A 19,368-nucleotide genomic window follows, 5' to 3' on the forward strand; every position below is an offset into this window, starting at 1 on the left:
TCCCTTGAGTCTAACCGTTAATCCCCTTTGCCTCCATCACTCTGTTACACCCTTCTTCAAATTCCTCTTTCCCTCCATACCTTCATTGATTAAACCCTTTTCTCATTCTCCGTACTCTTCTTTTCTGCCTCCTTTTCTCTCCCGCCTTGTTTCATGTTTCTTCCTTCCTGCCTTGTATCTCTCCTTCGCCCCTTGTCTTCCGAGCCTTCCTTCTATCCCACCCTTCTCTCCTGGCACCCAGCATCGCCCATCTGTGCCTGGTCTCGAGGCATCCTTGCTCATTTCTCTTCCCACAGGCAGCCTTGTGCTAGTCCCGCGAGTGCTGGCGTGTGTGGCTTCAGCGGAACCTGCAAACAAGGCCTTCCTATACAGCGACAGACATAGCGCCTTTTTTCCGTTTTAATGTTGCTGGCGTGGTGCGTAGCGCTCTTTTTTAGGTCGAGGTAATATCCAGTCTGAAAACATCATAGGGGGGTGGGGTCTCATGAAGGGGCAACATCCCTCTCCCTCACTACCTCACTCTTTCACTACCTCACTCTCTGTATCTCACTACTTCACTCTCTATCTACCTCACTCTCTCTCTCACTACCTCACTCTCTCTCTATTTCAATACCTCACTCTCTCTCTCTATCTCACTACCTCACTCTCTCTCTGCTAATGCAATAGGAATCACATATGCAAAAAAAAAACCGAATGCCAATAGAAATAACAATGCCATTTACTTAGGGATACAAAAAATAAAAAAAATGAGCAATACCAATAGCTCTACCAATAATATTGCAGAGACCATTGCATTGTAAATGCTTGTTTTTTGTTTTAGATAGGACCACTATTTGGGTCCATCGAGTGGCACTACAACATTCAACTAGGCCTCTGTATAACCCCAACACTTAATGGACTTCCCTTTGGTCCTAAAGAAGCGCAAAGGATCTCATCCTGAGACCATACTGTAGCGCAAAACATGTCGACCCCATCCGCCTTGTAAACTTACACTGCACTCATCTAGCTACTGAGGGTCATAATTACCCTCTAGCAGCACACAACTTTTTGCTCTTTTAAACGATGACAGAGGGATCATTTTAATTAAAGTAGTCTACCTTAGATTCCCTCTAGTCACTTTTTAGCATTCACCCTTCACGTAACACTGCACACAGACCCGCACACAACTAACGGCTAGATCACTAAAAAAATCTCCAACAAAGTGACCCTTAGGGGGACCCGTAGAGTATTGCAGCGCCCGCCCGACAAGGAGCACAGCCCCATGATGAAGCATGATATCCTTCAGGGTGGGTGAAGGCATACAGTGAAAGTTTCATTGACTCCTTCCCAACCTTCTATAAATAACTCATTCCTTTTTCTCACTCTCAACTCAGAAACAGTGACTCTCCTTAGTGACGACTCGAATAGTCCACTATCTACAGGGGGGCATGGGAAGAAATGTGCTGGTGGTACGAATAATAGAAAATCATGTATTTGGTTAAGAAAGAAAAGCTAGCAATGGGAACATGTTAGATTCTTCCTGTAGGAAATATGCCTCAAGAAGGAGCGAGCATTGCAAAACCTAAAAAATAGATACAAATAACGTCATGTGTGGTGCTATGTGGGGTTGGCTTTAAAACAATGCAATATTTTTTTGTATATGGAAATAATCATTAACTACTAATTAATACAAGTAAATTAACATTTAAAATGTTTGTTAGATCAGAACATGAGTAATCACTTAATTTCAGGGAGAATAATGAATCACAAACATCACTACACTAAGTACCATTGTGTCAATTGGCACTTGCTAACGATGCAGTCTCAGTTGCCGCTTGTAGCACTCCAGAACGCCACCTTCAGTGTGCTTGGTGTGTGTTTCCCTGTGTCTGTCTGTGTAGCTCTAGTCTCTGTGGAAATTGAGATAGCAAATGCCTTCTATGTGGATAGTGTGTTAACTAAGGCAGAGGAAAGCATCTACTGCACTTCGTGGGTGTTAGTATTTTGGTACCTGCTTGAATAAAGAAACCTTCACATAACATAACAGGTGCCCATCTTCATCTCCATGGTACACCTTAGAGGTCCCGGGACGACAAGACAGTTTTGGCAATGAACATGGCATGTAGTACATGTGTTTACATGAAGAGAGAAGCTAGAAAGGAACAAAGATAACTTGGGGGTTCCTCACAAGTACTTTGCGTCCTTCGTACATCCTTCTGTGACAAAGTTTCTGTGCTGGTGATTGACTTGGCAGACTTCTCCCACGCTTCTCTTTTTAGCCGCATCAAGAAGCAGAGCAGGTCTTCAGCAGGAGATGAAAGAGATATTGCAAAACTAGTGCTGCACTGAAACCGTGTAGTTGCTCTGACTGAGAGAATCTGATTCAGATGTGACGTTGCTCTGTTGGAGAAAAGAGTGAAACCCCCCAAAACACAAGGGAATAGGGTTAAACCAGCCACATATCGCCACAAGATTCCCCTTACAAGACCTTAAAGAAACAATTTGTTTACATCCAGTCTCCAAAATCAACCACATTTTCTACCACAGGACCTTATGAAAACACAAAATTTGATCAAAATATTTAATAAAACAGCAATCCGTAAAAGGATTATTAAGAAACCCAACAGTGTACCTTCAAATGTAACATAAATATTCCAGTCAACAATACATCACATGTACATAAAAATAATCAACAATATATCACGTATTAATATAAACAATACATCACATATAGTTAAAAACGAGAAGAGGTGGCCAAATATATAAAAAACAAAAACATACCTCTAATCAGTTTTTCAATAAGAATTATACTCCCACTAAGTGTGTCATTGGGTATAGTTGGATATGTTCAATGACTTATTCTAATTGTCCAAGCACTCTGGGTCATGTTTGTAAAATCCTTTGTTGCGTTTCGGTGGTCTTACTTGGGATATACTACCTTCTTCAGGACAAATGTATGAATTCACCACTCTTCCCAAACGAATATCTATAAAATCCTATTAATACAACATCTTAAACATACATGAACAAAGCATCTGTAAATGAAACTTTAAATGCAAAAAGACACTAATAAAGACAATATCCATAACCAAGACATGTCCACATATAAGTATTGATTCATTCGAATTAACAACATTGTAATGACAAATGTGTATGTCTTCATTACTGTCTCTTTTAATAACTCCTTTATGATAGTATGTGTAAAATTCAAGGATAAATTGAGATTTTTTTAGAAAGTTTTTAAGTGATATGTATTTTATATATTTGTCTTTTTATTGATTGCATTATTAAACAGATTTTTATAATTGCCTTTTGGGTCCCCTCTTAGATAGATAGATATGAAATGTGTGGATGCGAAAACAGCATAGTGTGAGATGTCTGAATGAGTCGATTTCACCAAGAGAATTTTTCTAACGATACACTGATCCCATTTTAAACATAGGAAATTATTAGCCCTTCTATTAGACGTAGCCCTGTTGTTCATGAGAGATTAAAATTAATCATCACAAACATTAAAATCATGTACTGGTGACTCTATCCTAGCGCATCATTATGTTTGAACACAGGTAAGCCAAGACATCAGTGAGTCTATATGTTCAATAGGATGCCCACATTCTGGGCACACCACACCTGTTCTCAACCAAAATAGTACAAGTTAACAGCCTCCAAATTCCATGAGGTGATGAGGCAAAGTTGTAAACACTCGGAACCATGTTCGATTACAGAGAAGGTGGTGCAGACTAATGGTTTCTACGTTTATTGGAGTGCCGAGGTAAAATTAAGAATATTCGGCACCCAAACTTAACTGAAAAAGTACAAAGACTGCACGAACACTAAAGAGTATAGAGATACTATGGAAGAACTATATGTACATGGTACAAAGAATAAAGTCAAAATGTGCCCCAGAGCAGCACACCTTGTTTACCATGTCCTGTGGTGTAAACCTGTCCTTGTAGGATGCGAAAATGTTGCATCCTCAAGCTTGCCTCCCTATTTGAACCTACTGTCACTGACGTAAAATGGCACCATAGCTCCAAAAGATTAGACCATCAACTTTGATCACAGGAAATTGATTTTTTAGAACGTGTTTTATGGATGCTTCTAGTTATCTCTGCTATAGTTGTGAAGAGGAAGTGGATGAAGATAGCTGACTTCTAATCTACATATTCGCCTTTCAGGTGTACCAGCTGGTCCGGCTGAGGGGGGAACAGAGCAAATTTACACCAGACCAACTAGGTGTACTTTGTGTTGATTACTGAGGCTCTTAAGTGCATTGTTTCCAGAAAAAATTGGAAATTCCACTACAAGCTATATAATGTACTATCCCCTAGATTCATCAAAGTCCTGTTTTGCGAGTCCTTAATAGCGATTAATAAAAAATCGCTATTAAGGACTTGCAAAACGGGATTCATGGCTTGGTAGTTCGGACTGGACTGTTCCCATGAGGCACAGGGTCAGAGCTGATTTGCATATAGCCAGTGTCTAACCCAGGGTGGTGTGCAGTGCAAAAAAACGATGGATTTAGGCCCAGATCCTTGTACTGGGGTGAATGTATGACATTGTTCTACATTCTGTCCATCAACTGTGTTTTTTGTCAATTGAAAGAAAGGCATCTCTTTGTAATTGGGCCTATAAGAGGGAGGGAAGGGGACCCTCCCTGGACCTCTTGCAAGAAGGCGATTTTGCAGGTTTGTCCTGCAATTTGGCCTCCTGCCCGGCTGTTCATTCAGAGACACTTCGAGATGCCAATTGTCAGCATTTTGGCGCCCCACAGGTTTAACTCTCAGCCCCCAAGCAATTTTCACACCTTCAGCCCGAAATGGGCTGTAAAAGAGGTGCTTTTTAGGTGGCTGAGAGGAGGAGCTGCAGCCCAGGAGGAGTCTGAACAAAGCAGCTTCCGGAGCCCTGAAATGTCACGTCTGCAAATTAGAAGGGCCTCGCATATTCCCTTTCGGCCCAGGGCCCCAAAAATCCTAGAACCGGCCCTGGGTGCGCAGAAGCCTTATACACACTCTCAAATAGGGGATTCAGTGATGTGTAATGTCATTTGGTGCATGAATATGGGCTAGACCTATGTGTAGCATATACTGTTGCCTCTGCTCAGGCTCTGGTTGAGAGCAGTGCCAGTATGTAAGTGATGGTGCTTGTGTGTTTGGGGAAATATTGTTAAGGACTTTCCACTATGCATCTATTGCTGCTTACCAAGCCTCACTTAGTGCTGTTTCCTTGCAGACAAACACACAGTCAGTTCAACTGAGGATGGGGTTGTGTGCATATGTGGTTTAGTTCCCCCTTCTAGAAATATCAGGTTGCTGCCTGCTCTTGCGTTCTGGAAGTACTGTGCTGCATGGCTTAATTTGTGGCTATTTCACATTGACTGCTGACTCTCCCACCTTTTCCATGCTGTTCTGCTCTTTTCATTGATAGGCCTGCAGCTTATTTACTTATTATTCTCTTGTGACTCAGTGCGGTGTTATCTGCTCATGTGGATATTGTATTGAACAGTGACTATGCATCGGTCCATGTATTGATATCTAAGGTACTATATCTTTTTCAGTGACTTTTCGAACATGTACGTCAATCCCAATCTGTTCCTTAGCTATGGGCATTGTTTCTAGTAAATATCGATCTGGGAACATTGGGTTTTACCATTTTTATGGTGTTGACGTGGGGCTAAAATGTTGCTTACATACTTATGGATGCTAGTTCAGTTTACTTGGTAGGAGTGCGTATTGAATGCATTTTACTGTGTTCTGTTGTGACACTAAATTGAAGTTAGCACAGTTATTTAATTTGTGGGTGTGCATGTGTGTGGCTGTTATGTGTTGCATATCTTTAATGTTAATTATTTTTGCCTTGTAGTGGTTAAGGAAGTGATAGCACTTGAGAATGCTTAAACTGAATTGAAATATGAAAACGTATTTCATACATGTGTGAATGCTTCATCGGGGGCGGCACCCACTGCTGTTTTATATGTGCATTTCGATTGTTTGCTGTTTTGTGCTTGGAGATTGTGTACTCCGCTAGGAGGGATGCCCGTTCTATGATGTGTGTGTTGTGCTCCACTATGCAGGATGCCACATGCTGTGCAGTCTTTCTGTGGATGAAAGGTGATTTCTCGAATGGGTGGGATGCACTGTCTGCTAGTATGTGGCACTTAACTGCACTGCTTGCGTTTCCTGTTCTTTGATGTGTGCACAGTAGGGACTTGAATCCATTTGATGGGTTGACTATTGATGTCGGTTGACTTTGTGCACACTGTGCCTAGTGTTTGACACCTTGAGCTAGTTATTTCCCATTGGTTTTCTTTGGGACCCTGTGAGTGAAGAGATGGAGCAGAATTGAGGAGTGAAATGAAGCTGTATTACCCTGTGTGGATCCTACATTGGTGGTTTTTGTGGGAGTGTGTAGCATTTTTGCAATGCTAGTTTTTCCTGTGTAAGCAGATGTGAAGATGTGTGATAACATGGAGCATAAGTAAGGAGAAGTGCCTGTGTGTTTGTCTCTGTTGGTCATTTTGTAACGAGAAAGATGTATGGGTTAGAGCTTTGTGTGTGTCTCTCCTTTGTATTTGTTGTCTTAGTGGAATATGATGATACTTGAGTGTTCAGAGTGGATAGTTTGTTGAATGGAGGGATGAAGGCCATGACTAAGTTGTGAACATTTGTTGCTCCTGGTGTGGTGGCAGCCCCGTTGTACCTACTTAAATAAAGATACATGTAACAGGACTGTACCATACGTTTACTACACAATAGTGAACATTCATCTGTTCTTCGAAGTGCACACTCACTCACGCAGTGGGTGAACTTCATTAAGAGAAAAGCACCATCCTGATTGAGAACGAAAAAGTGTCTGATACTTTGTGTAAGTTATTGTCATATGTGTAGCACATTTTTGGCATTGGTATGGCCTTGCAGAACATTCTCCCATTTAGTGACCTCCAACATGCTTACCAGATTTACATGGGAGACTGGAGTCTAGTTCAACTTGTGATGATAATGGTTGGTTACAGGTTCTACGTTTTTCTCCATTTAAGTTTTGTCTTGGCCATAGAGATGTAGATATTATTTGTGTGTCTAGGGATTGAGGCTTGAGGCTTTAACCAATTACATATGAACCTTCTGTACTAGTACATAAATATAGCTTATTAGTGCACTGTTGTCTGTAAGTTGTTGTGTCAAATGTATTCCCCTGGATTTTTGTGTGTGTTTGACATTATTGAAACTTGCTATTGTGAGACATGTGATTGGCTATAGAAATGGCACCTGAGCTATGCTGGGGTGCGTGAATGATCTGCCAAGTGTTTTCTGTTGGGAGGTTAGTGTATGTTGTTTACTTTGTGCTACTTCTAGTAAGAACCATTGCGCCTATATAAAAGCATCAAACTTGGACCCACTTACACTAAGGTTTTCGCTGGAGTCATCATAGTATTGTCTGTTTTAGAGAAAGCCAACAAGTACACTGTCCAGATGGGCCGGATAAACTATATCTGTTGTTAAATGTTCTGAATTTCGCTGCAAGAAATGGAAATCAATAAGAAATCTCCCAAAGGATTCGGTAATGCCTCCTGTCAGCGGCAACATATGTAAACTGATTAAACAACAGAGGTTTTTAAATTGTTATCTTTATTGAACAGTATTATTGGTTTGAAATTGTATTTATTTTTTACTTTGCAAAACATTAAAACTAATAAATGTATTCTGAAATGTATGTCTCAACAGGTGTTCAGTTTGTCGGCACTGAATTTTGCTTGAAGAATGAAGATGTTTCTTCTGTGGATCTCTCAGATGGACACCATACAGAAGAAGAAGGCATCACATACCCCAGCTCAGGTACCTTGGGAATGCTTTTGGGTTGTTGAATCACTGAAGTTGGTTATGTAGTTAACATCTTATTAAGGTATTGATATTCTTCCGAGTTGATGCACTGGTATCATTTGGCATACTCTTCTTCCTGGCTATTTCTATGTTTTAGGGATTTTAAGAAAACACACAAGCATACACATGACGTTAATCTTTTCTAGCCAAAACTTTCACCTCATTAGTTCCAATTCAACATCTGAGTAAAGCTAGCAGCAAGTGAACTGTTAACTATTACAAAGGATGGCAGCCCTCTGCAGATTTCCACCACTGAGATCATCGGACAGTGCAACCTGACCATCCCCAAGGTATACAAAGTAAAATGGGGAGGAAAAAGCTTTACCTACACCACTGCTAAACTCCGGAACTCTCTAAAAAAGAAACTAACTTGTTTCATTTCAGGAAGAGCTTAAAAACCTGGCTCTACTAGCATACCTCCACAGTTCGACTTCTGCTTGCTTGTCTCTTTAGCGCCTAGACTCCCCTGGGTATTTGTAGCGCTATATAAATTCCTCATTTCATTTCATGACGTGGGTGTGTTCACCGATTGTGAGTTTCTGGGAGGAGGTGGTTGAATGTTGTCACTTGTTGTGGGGCTGGAGCTGGAAGGATCTATAAAACTGTGCTTGCTGGGTATAGTGCCAACACGAAAACTTCTTAAAATGAAGGCTCAAAAGGTACCTCAAGGAATGGTGCTGGCTTGATTTTTGAAGAATGGGGGAGTCAGGTCCTGGGACGTGGGGCTAGCTGGACCATTAATATAACTAAGTACACAGATTGCCGTTTTGTACACCTTATATACAATTATTTACAATTCGCGATTATTTACAACACAAACACATACACATAACTAGTTGTATTATACAAAGTGAATTGCTCTGATATGTATACACTCAAATTTTCATACTACGAAGAAAAAATCATCCGTAATTCCATAAAGACCAGAGTCAAAAGTATAAACTTGATGACAATCAACTGTAGTTCATTGATTTATGATTGTCATCAAGTTTATACTTTTGACTCTGGTCTTTATGAATATTTGAGTGTATATATATCAGAGCAATTCACTTTGTATAATACAACTAGTTATGTGTATGTGTTTGTGTTGTAAATAATCGCGAATTGTAAATAATTGTATATAAGGTGTACAAAACGATAAGGTGTCCCTTTCATACATCAATACTTAAAAATAAATAAATAAATAAATAAATAATAAAGGGTTTGAGTGATATACCCGTACGAACCAGGAAGTCTCTTATGGTTTGTTCCCTCAAAAATAGAGGATTTAAGTAAGTGTGTGGCTGGCAATCTGTGTACTTGGCTTGATTTTTGAAAGCACTTCATTGGGTAGTATCTCGAGTCCCAGATTTTTATGCTTAGAAAAAAGATTTAGTGGACTGGGTGCATGCTGATGAGCAACACACGACTCTTAGCCAGAGGGATTGCAAATTTGGAGATGATTTAGTAACCTGGGGAGACAGACTCACCACAATCACAGATCTCCTCAATAAATTACCTCCCTGAATTACTATTGACAGAGGCCTTTACAATGAGCCAGCAAGATGAAGGTTGTGGATTGGAATTGCAGTCTATTGCTGCTAGGCGAGCCACTCAATATTAGTGAGCCATGTTGACTGAATGGTCTGGGACAGCCGTTTCTGTATTGCTCATGTAAATTTGAACATGTTGTATATGCTTGAAACATTTTCTATAACAACAATTTAAAAAAAAACATTGCATTGGGTCTGCCAGTACTCAGCATATGACCCCTTTGTTTTATTTTTTCTATTATGGCGAGTGCGCAAAATCCATGATTATGCGTAATGTATTGCAGCTGCCTATCACGTAAATCATTAGCCCTAATTGGCATGTTGTATGTAGTGTACAGAGTTGGTCATTGCTTCAGTTTGATAAAAGTAAAAATGTGGATTTTTGGTCGAAAGCTGTTAAAGGAATGCTGTTGGGGCAAGACTTGGACTAATTTTCTGTGCCCGTTTTAGACATGTAAAAGATGTGTATTTCATAACTTACTATACTCCAGACAAGTCTTTGTTTAGAACAGGATGTCCGGCAGGTAAATACGAAATAGGTTGTGTGCAAACAAACAGAAGACTTAAGTAGAAGGTAGCAGCACAGTAGTAGTTAAAAGGTTTTGTGGTACACAAGTCGATTGTGTTGAAGCAACAACGATGTTCCATGCAAGTGTAGACCCGTAACACAAACATTTGCCTTCGGCATACTCGGTTGCCGGGGAAACTATAGATGGTCCATTGCAGGAGGGACTGTTTTCAGATAATGTTCAAACAAAACTTCTAAGCATCTTCCGAAGTTTAAATCTCATAATATTTTAAATTTGTTGAGTCCATCTCTGTGTCAGTTAAAGCTTTATGCTGCAGGCATAAGCATCAACGTTTTTGTTCATTCCTCTGGAATAAGTAAAATGACAAAAAAATCTAAAAGTTGGCCATAGAAAACAGCATGCTTAGAAAAACATAGGTGTTAAAAACGCAAACAAATTTATTTACTATGTGGGCAAAACACTAAATTGTCCATAATGGTGCTCAGGTTGAGATATACCTGATTCCCAAAACTGACATTTTGTTTTTAAAATGTTGTCTCTGATGCAGGGAAGAAGGTATATCAAGTGTAGATCTAGTAGATAAGAGTAAGGAAATTTGATTGCGTAATGGCAATTAGGTCTTCTGTCTCTTTATTTTGTTCGCTTCTATTACTGACTTTATAAATATTCTTAGGGCACCCAGTTACAATGCGTCAATTTTTTTAACACTTCTGTATTTTGTATATTTATATCTCAGTTATACTTATGGAATGTTGCAATATTTATTTTTGCAGTAGTGACATTGCCACAGCTAGGATTATTTTTACATTCCGTGTTTCTTAAGCAAAATTATACATGAGGAATACCGTCTTGACATCATTGAATCGGGGGAAAAAACAATTTTATGGTCTTAATTTACTATGGATTTCGTGTTAATAATGAATTTGCATGAGTAAATAACGTACAAAATGTGAATGTTTGAAAGTACACTATTTTTAAATACAGTTCTGATTTGTACTGTTTTGCACAGACAACTAAGTGTTAGAAGCATCACTAAAATATCATGTGGTGGCTACACAAAAGTGAAGCACTTTATAGTCTCTAACTTTTTTTGTTCATGGTATATCACCACAATGGCAAATAGGAACAAACAGGAAACTGACCAAAAGTGGGAAATTCTAAGAATCACTGATTTCCAGGTATGGACTCCCTCATTCTATGGTAGACAGCTGGCTTAAGTACTCATTTCTAAAATGAGTAAAACCACATTTTTCTTTTGTATGGGAAGGGGATGTCCACTTGGAAGGCCCCTTCCCATACTTCCCCAAGACATTTTGACCAGTATCCTTTCCTTGCCTTGCCCACCATGGGAAAGCACTTACCTTTTGTGAGAAGTTGGCCTGATATGCAGTGCTCACTATTCTAGTGATCACTATGTATCATTCCAAACGACCCTTATTGATGATTGGTTGTAAGTCAACCTTATAGACCAGCTATCCTAGTAGCATGGACAAGAGCAGTCTTTAGGCTAAACTCTAGAGGGCGTGTTAAGCCAGCTGTTATACCATCACATATACCCCTTGAACACCAAGTGAAAGGACACCACACAAGTTGTTATGAAAATAAAAGGATATTTATTTATAACCCAACAACCCTGGACTCTTTATGAGGACAGGGTGGTAAGCACAATACAAAACTCTTAAAGAAATACTGAAAGTTGCACAATTTACACAAATGCCCGAGGGGCACGAAAAACCATATACTACAAAAGTGGAATGCGAAATACTAGTAGTTAAGTAACTATTCTCAGAGGCTTTAGAACCGCTAGGCCTACAATACTGAACCCTTAGATTAGAAGCAGGAGGCCTAGGAACTTCGTGTGCAGAGTGGGAACTCTTACGCGCAATGCGGGACAAAGTCTATGGAGGCTAGTAAATGCAAAGTTAGTGTTCTCGGGCGAACCCGACTAGGTAGGTCAACAACGAAAGTGGATCTAAAAACTTAGAGATTGGTCCTACGCTGGAGCACCGTGGTACTCGATTTACCTAGCCCAGGGGCTGCGGCTGCATAGGGTTCAAGTGACGTCGGGAATCCTCGTTGATGAACCAGGAGCCTGAAGTGGAAGTTGCTGGCAGGCGACCAGCGAAGATGTTCCGGGCTGATCCAAGGATGGATCAGTGAAGAAGGATACCTGTAAGCAGAGGGGACCGAGTTCTGAATCACTAGCCAGTGATTAGGTGGGCACCAGTATGGCACCGGACGAGGTCACTCAGCCAGGTGAAGAGGTGACACTGGATTCTGCTGCTGCACGGACCAGGGCGCTGATGTCGACCAGGCTGGAGGTCTGCGAGCTGTCCCACGTCGGATGTCGGCTGCTGGCGATGCTGGATCCGTTGAAGGAGGCAACAAGCCTTGGCTACGGCAAGCCCACGTGGCGACACAAAATGGCGTCTGGAGTGGACCAGGAGGGTCCGAGGAAGTTCCCCTTCAAGAGGAGACAAGGGCTAGTCTAGAGGAGCTAGACCAGCGGTGAAACAAACGTAGGACGTTGTTTGGAGGGCCACTAGCCAACAGGCAAGTGACCGGACAACGTGGCAAGCAGCACAGGAGCAAAAGGGCCCCACGCAGATCTGGTGGATGCTGGGGGGCTGGACTTCGGTGCTCGTGCTGCTTGGGGTTGGGGCTTCTCTTACCCCAGTGCGCCCACTCGAGGGTCCCTCGGCGGTCGTGCTGGATCAGTGTCGTGCTGGTTCTGATGATAGCCGGTTCCTCTGGTCTCGTCGCACCCACGGTTCTCAGCTGTGCTGTAGAGGCAGGTAGAGGTCAGAGATGGCAGGGAGTCCGGGTCTCGTCGTGCTGGTCGGTCTGGTTCCGGAGGTCGACGTGCAGCAAACCGCAAGATACTTAGTTGGTGCCTGCTGATGCAGGGTACTTACTCCTTAGTCTCAAGAGAGATATCTTGAGAAGAAGTCGAGAGTTCCTTTCGTAGAAAGTAGTTTCAGGATTCAAAGATGATCTAATTTGGAAGGGTCCCGCTCCTACCTTTATCCTAAGGAAAGGGGCTGGCACGCGACTAGATCCTGCCCATGGCTGCGCCCAGGAAGGGGGGTGGTTACACCCCTCTCCCCTGTCCGGACTTTCCCCAGCTCAGGGGCTGGTGTGCCCCTGGAACTGGTTCAAGCCGACAGATGCATAGTGAGCACCGGGGTGCCACTTGCAGTCACCTTCCTTCTTAGCCCTGCCTACCTGGGATACACAAAACCCTGTCTGGGATGGTGCTAGCACCGCCCCTGACAGGAAACCCTTTGTCCAAGCTCTCCTCGCTGGAAGGACTCCCAGCAGCAGGAGGTCAGACTTGTGTCTGTGGTGGCAGCATCCATTTTGTGATGCTGAGGCTCAAGTTAACTTTAACCGGGGTTCACATTTACATACATGTCGTGTCCCTCTAGAAGGGTGGAATGCTAACCCCGTCGCCGGAATTGGTGAGGGGTTAGTATTCCAATTCGTATGACACCTTACTCGACATGTTTTGATAAAGCGATACCAAAGATAGCAAATAACCGCGAGGATTATAATGCACTTAAGAGTATATGGTACGGTTTATCATGGAACAACTATTAGGACTTGGTTCCGCAAGCTGCAGACGGGCTCAGCTCATGCCAGAGCACCATCTCACATAATTCCAAGCACTCTGCCTTCAGGATTGTTAAGGCCTGCCATAGGAGTGACTGATAGGAATACATGTGTCTATTTTAGGGTTAGATATAGGTATACTATATCTACAGCAAAGGGTGATTACACCACCTTGCCCCAGCTGTCGTGCAGCCAGTTGTGTCAGATTTAGATGGCCAGCCAGGGGTGGCATAATACATGCTGCAGCCCCTGGTAGGCCCTGGGTACACCTATGCCCTGGGTACAAGGACTGATAAGGTGGCCCAGTACCAATTGGTAAATGCACCTAAGGTACACGTGTCAATTTAGAGAGAGAACAGCTAGGCTGTGGGTCTGATTAGCAGGCCCACAGCCAGGGAAAGTCGTAAACCAGTGAAGCAAAAAGCAAAAATCTGGGGTGATCATAGGATTGCAGACCCTACTCTCCTACATGACCCCCCCCCCCCCAAACTTTGGGACAATAAACTAACCTTGACCAGGTGAGTCTTCTTGCTCTAAGTGGAAATACCTGGAGAGCCCATCTGCATTGTCATGATCAGTGCCAGGTCTATGCTCCACTGTAAAATCCATCCCCTGTAGGGAAATGGACCACCTAAGTAGTTTGGGGTTTTCACCCTTCATCTGATTTAGCCACAAGAGGGGCTTATGGTCGGTCTGAATCTTGAAATGAGTGCCAAACAAGTATGGCCTCAATTTCTTCAGGGCCCAAACCACAGCAAAGGCCTCCCTCTCAATAGCTGACCAATTTTTTCTCTCTGGGGGTCAGCCTTCTGCTAATAAAAGCAATGGGCTGGTCATGACCATCAAAATTCAGCTGAGATAGAACAGCTCCCACACCCAACTCAGAAGCATCTGTTTGGACAATGAATGGTTTGGAGTAGTCTGGACTCTTTAGGATAGGTGCTGTGCACATGGCCTGCTTTAGGTCATCGAATGCTTTTTGACAGCCTGCTGTCCACTGAACTTTCTTTGGCATCTTTTTACTTGTCAGGTCATTAAGTGGAGTCACAATTGATCCATAATTTCTGACAAATTTCCTGTAATAACCAGTCAGGCCCAAGAAAGCTCGAACCCGAATCTGGGTGGTTGGAGGAGCCCAGTCCTTGATGGACTGTATCTTGCTCTCCAGTGGCTGAACCTGACCTCCACCTACAAGGTGGCCCAGGTATACAACCTGTGTCTGCCCTATCTGGCACTTTGTGGCCTTGATAGTGAGACCTGCTTTCTGCAGTGCCTCTAACACTTTCCTCAGGTGGACCAGGTGATCCTCCCAGGTGGAACTGAAGACAGCTATATCATCAAGATATGCTGCACAGAAGTCGTCCAGCCCAGTGAGAACTTGATTCACCAGCCTTTGGGAGGTGGCAGGTGCATTTTTCAAACCAAAGGGCATTACCACAAACTGATAATGCCCACCAGGGGTAGAAAATGCTGTCTTGGGCTTGGCTTCCTCAGCTAACCTGATTTGCCAATACCCAGCTGTCAGGTCAAATGTGCTTAAGTAGTTGGCAGAAGCCAATCTATCTATAAGTTCATCTGCCCTTGGTATTGGGTGGGCATCAGTCTTAGTGACTGCATTGAGGCCTCTGTAGTCTACGCAAAACCTCATCTCTTTCTTACCACCCTGGGTGTGAGGCTTTGGCACTAGAACTACTGGACTAGCCCAAGGGCTATCTGAGGGCTCAATGACTCCCAGCTCCAACATTTTCTGCACTTCTGTCTTAATGCAGTCTCTGACATGATCAGGCTGTCTGTAGATTTTACTCTTAACTGGCAGACTGTCCCCAGAGTCAACCTCATGGGTACACCAATTGGTCTGACTGGGTGTCAGAGAGAACATATGTCTAAAGGATTGAAGAACTTGTTTGCAATCCTTTTGCTGATGCTCAGAGAGGCTGCCACAAAAGACAACACCATCTACTGACCCATCATCAGGGTTCTGAGTGAGCAGGTCTGGGAGAGGGTCACTCTCCTCCTGTCCCTCATCTGTGGCCATGAGCAAGCTCATGTCCTTCCTGTCGACATATGCCTTGAGCCTGTTCACATGGAGCACCCTGAGGGGGCTCCTGGGAGTTCCAAGGTCCACCAGGTATGTGACCTCTCCCTTTTGCTCAATGATTGTGTGGGGCCCAGACCATTTGCCACTGGCTCCAACACCCACACCTTCTGTCCAGGCTTGTACACAGTCAGGACAGCCTTTTGGTCATGCCAAGCTTTTTGGAGTTCTTGGCTAGCCTCAAGGTTTTTAGAAGCCTTTTCCATATACTCAGCCATCCTGGAGCGGACACCAAGTACATAGTCCACAATGTTGGTTGCAGGCTTTTTGAGATGTCTCTCCCATCCTTCCTTCACCAAACAAAGGGGTCCTCTTACAGGATGTCCATACAAAAGTTCAAAAGGGCTGTAGCCAACCCCCTTCTGTGGGACTTCTCTATAAGCAAACAAAAGGCAGGGTATCAGGACATCCCATCTACGCCTGAGCTTTTCAGGTAGTCCATGAATCATCCCTTTTAGGTTCCTGTTGAACCTTTCAACAAGCCCATTGCATTGTGGATGATAGGGTGTGGTGAACTTGTAGTTGACACCACATTCCTTCCACATGGCAGTCAGATATCCTGACATGGAGTTTGCACCTCTGTCAGAGACAACCTCCTTAGAGAAGCCCACTCTGGAGAACACTCCAACTAGGGCTCTTGCCACAACAGGTGCTGTAGTGGTCCTAAGGGGAATAGTTTCAGGATACCTGGTGGCATGGTCCACCACCACTAGTATAAACTTGTGCCCTGATGCTGTCTGGGGTTCCATTGGACCAACAATGTCAATCCCCACTCTTTCAAAGGGTACCCCCACCACAGGTAGTGGTATAAGGGGGGCCTTTGTTGTGCCACCTGACTTACCACTGGCTTGGCAAGTGACACAGGAGCGACAAAACTCCTTGGTATCTTCATTCATGTGAGGCCAGTGAAAGTGTGAGACAAGTCTGTCCCAAGTCTTATTCTGGCCTAAGTGTCCTGCAAGGGGAATCTCATGGGCCAAGGTAAGAAGGAAACCTCTCTGTGACAAGGGGATGACCAGCCTCCTGGTTGCACCAGGTTTGGGGTCTCTTGCTTCAGAGTACAGGAGTCCATCATCCCAGTATACCCTGTGGGCACCTGTGGCGTTCCCTGCAGCCTCAGCAGCAGCCTGCTGTCTGAGGGGTTCAAGGGAAGGGCAGTCTAACTGTGCCTTCCCCAGGTCTTCTCTGGAGGGTCCCCCTGAACCCAGAAACTCAACCTGATCAGGTTCAAGTTCTTTAGGCTCAGTTTCCCTCAGCTCTTTGAGGTCAGCCTCCTCTGACACTTGATCCACAACCTGGGGCAAGGGGGAAGGCAATGCCTTAACCCTACTGCTCTTCTTCTTGGAAGGTGTCTGGTCCATTGTTCCAGGATCCAGCACCTGTTCAGTGGGGCATCTTCTGGCCTGTGACCTAGTCACAGCAAGGACATGTGCTGGCAAGCCTAACATTTCCATGTGAGTCCTCTGCGCCACTTCTGACCATAGTGGTGTTTCCAAATCATTGCCCAACAAACATTCTACTGGGAGGTCTGAACTAACCACAACTTTCTTTTGGCCACTTACCCCTCCCCAGGAGAAATCAACAATTGCCATACTATGGTGGGTAGTGACATTGCTGGCATTGGTCACTAGGTAGTCTGTACCTAGCATGATCTGTCCAGGGCCCACAAAGTTAGGTGTCACCATTGTGACACTGGCACATGTGTCCCTGTAGGCCTGAGCCATTTTTCCACTCTGAATTTACAAGCGAGGACTAGGATTTTCCCTGTGAGCGCCGACGACTTGCCGGACCCGCTGCGCAGGTCCCGCTGCGTGGAGAAACTCCCTGTGGGGCACTGAGTGGGAGCCTTATTGCCAACATCACCTTCTGGACACCGGCGGGGCTGCGAGCTGCCTAGCAGGGACTCCAGTGACCAGGAGTCCCTGCGTGCAACACCTGTGGCCGCTCTCCCTGCCGGCACCGCCCCTGTCAAGTGGAGTAAAAACCCAGCGTCTCCCTTGTCCAGCGGGAAACTCTGAATTTACAAGCGAGGACTAGGATTTTCCCTGTGAGCGCCGACGACTTGCCGGACCCGCTGAGCGGGTCCCGCATCGTGGAGAAACTCCCTGTGGGGCACTGAGTGGGAGCCTTATTGCCAACATCACCTTCTGGACACCGGCGGGGCTGCGAGCTGCCTAGCAGGGACTCCAGTGACCAGGAGTCCCTGCGTGCAACACCTGTAGCCGCTCTCCCTGCCGGCACCGCCCCTGTCAAGTGGAGTAAAAACCCAGCGTCTCCCTTGTCCAGCGGGAAACTCTGAATTTACAAGCGAGGGCTAGGATTTTCCCTGTGAGCGCCGACGACTTGCCGGACCCGCTGCGCGGGTCCCGCATCGTGGAGAAACTCCCTGTGGGGCACTGAGTGGGAGCCTTATTGCCAACATCACCTTCTGGACACCGGCGGGGCTGTGAGCTGCCTAGCAGGGACTCCAGTGACCAGGAGTCCCTGCGTGCAACACCTGTGGCCGCTCTCCCTGCCGGCAACGCCCCCTGCCCTCCTCTATTTCACTGGGCGGAGTACCCGCTGCGCGGGAGCGCGCAGGAGCGACCGGGGCGAAGACCGGGCAAAGAGCGGGCCGTTTGAGGCAGTTCGAGGACTGAGCGGACTGGACTGGCCCACCCTCTTTCGCCATTACTTCTCGATTACCCTTCACTGAGCATAAATAGGTAATCTTATCTTATTATCCCATTATCACTGCTAGATTGGCGATTGCCCTCTTGTACTAAAGTTATGTGCTCCAGGTTAACCCGGAGTAAGGCTGCCAATGGTGGCCCACCAATCAGCGGCCCTATGGATGACTTCATTACCCGTACCAATCTAGCTATAGACCAAGAAATTTCCAAACTTCAAACTCGGGTCTCCCTAGAATTGGTAGCTGCTAGAAGACTGTCCCAGGTCATTGCAATTTCTAAAAAATCCTCCCTAGGCCACATAGCCACTGCGGTTACCCCGGAGCGTCCTGCCATTCCCCATTGCATAGTCACGCAGGTTGATGTTCACCAGACCCCGATTCCCTCCCTCCTCTCCCCGCCCTTAGAGCAACTATCCAATGCAGATGAAGCGAACCTACCAGCTGTTTCTCGCAATCAGGATGCTAGCTTTAACCCACCCACCCCGGCAATTTCTAATGCGACTAGTGGCAAACAACCTAAAAGAAAACGCCATTCCTGCTCTGCCTACTCTCGCAAGAAGGCAAAAATTGCGGTCTCACAACATCTGGCATTGTCTAGTGCCCCGGTATCTAACACAAAAGGAGAGCGTACCCCTAGGAATCAGTCATTAAGGGAGGGAGGGGGAGAGGGGACAGCCATTGCTCCATCCACCACCACTCTAGAGGATGAGGGCTTACAGGTATAGGGGTTGGGGAAGAATTAAGGGGAATTTATAGGTTTAGTTTGGGAAACCCTTAAAAAACTTCTTTCCCCCCTCGACCTCAGACTCTCATGGATTGAAAACAACTTGCTCGAGATGGAAAAGAGCATTATTGCTCTGGCCACTCTCGGCCTGAGAAGTCTTGAAAATCAGGGTCTCCCTGCAGCTGATCCAACACCATTAGCTCCTACATCTCAAGCTCAGCAACCTCCCCCCCAGTACCAGCCTCTGTACGGCCGGTTCCCAAACCGAGGACAGTGGCTGTGGATCAAACTTCCGCTCTCACTAAACCTAAGGCTCCTAAGCATGCTCCCCAGCACCAATCAGTAAAC

The 19,368-nt window shown here is 44.7% G+C and overlaps 1 protein-coding gene across 3 annotated transcripts in view; it reads left to right on the top strand.

Annotated features, from left to right (window-relative positions):
* Positions 1-19,368, top strand: part of LOC147727741 (uncharacterized) — a 173,484-nt gene that overhangs the window by 88,307 nt on the left and 65,809 nt on the right. For all 3 annotated transcript variants that reach the window (XM_086961745.1, XM_086961746.1, XM_086961747.1), the window contains exon 5: positions 7,701-7,811. In XM_086961745.1, coding sequence (XP_086817871.1) covers positions 7,701-7,811 — 111 coding nt within the window. The remainder of the gene's footprint in view (positions 1-7,700; positions 7,812-19,368) is intronic.

This window comes from Lissotriton vulgaris, chromosome 3_1 (genome assembly GCF_964263255.1).
Source record: "Lissotriton vulgaris chromosome 3_1, aLisVul1.2, whole genome shotgun sequence".
NCBI classification, from domain to species: Eukaryota; Metazoa; Chordata; class Amphibia; order Caudata; family Salamandridae; genus Lissotriton; species Lissotriton vulgaris.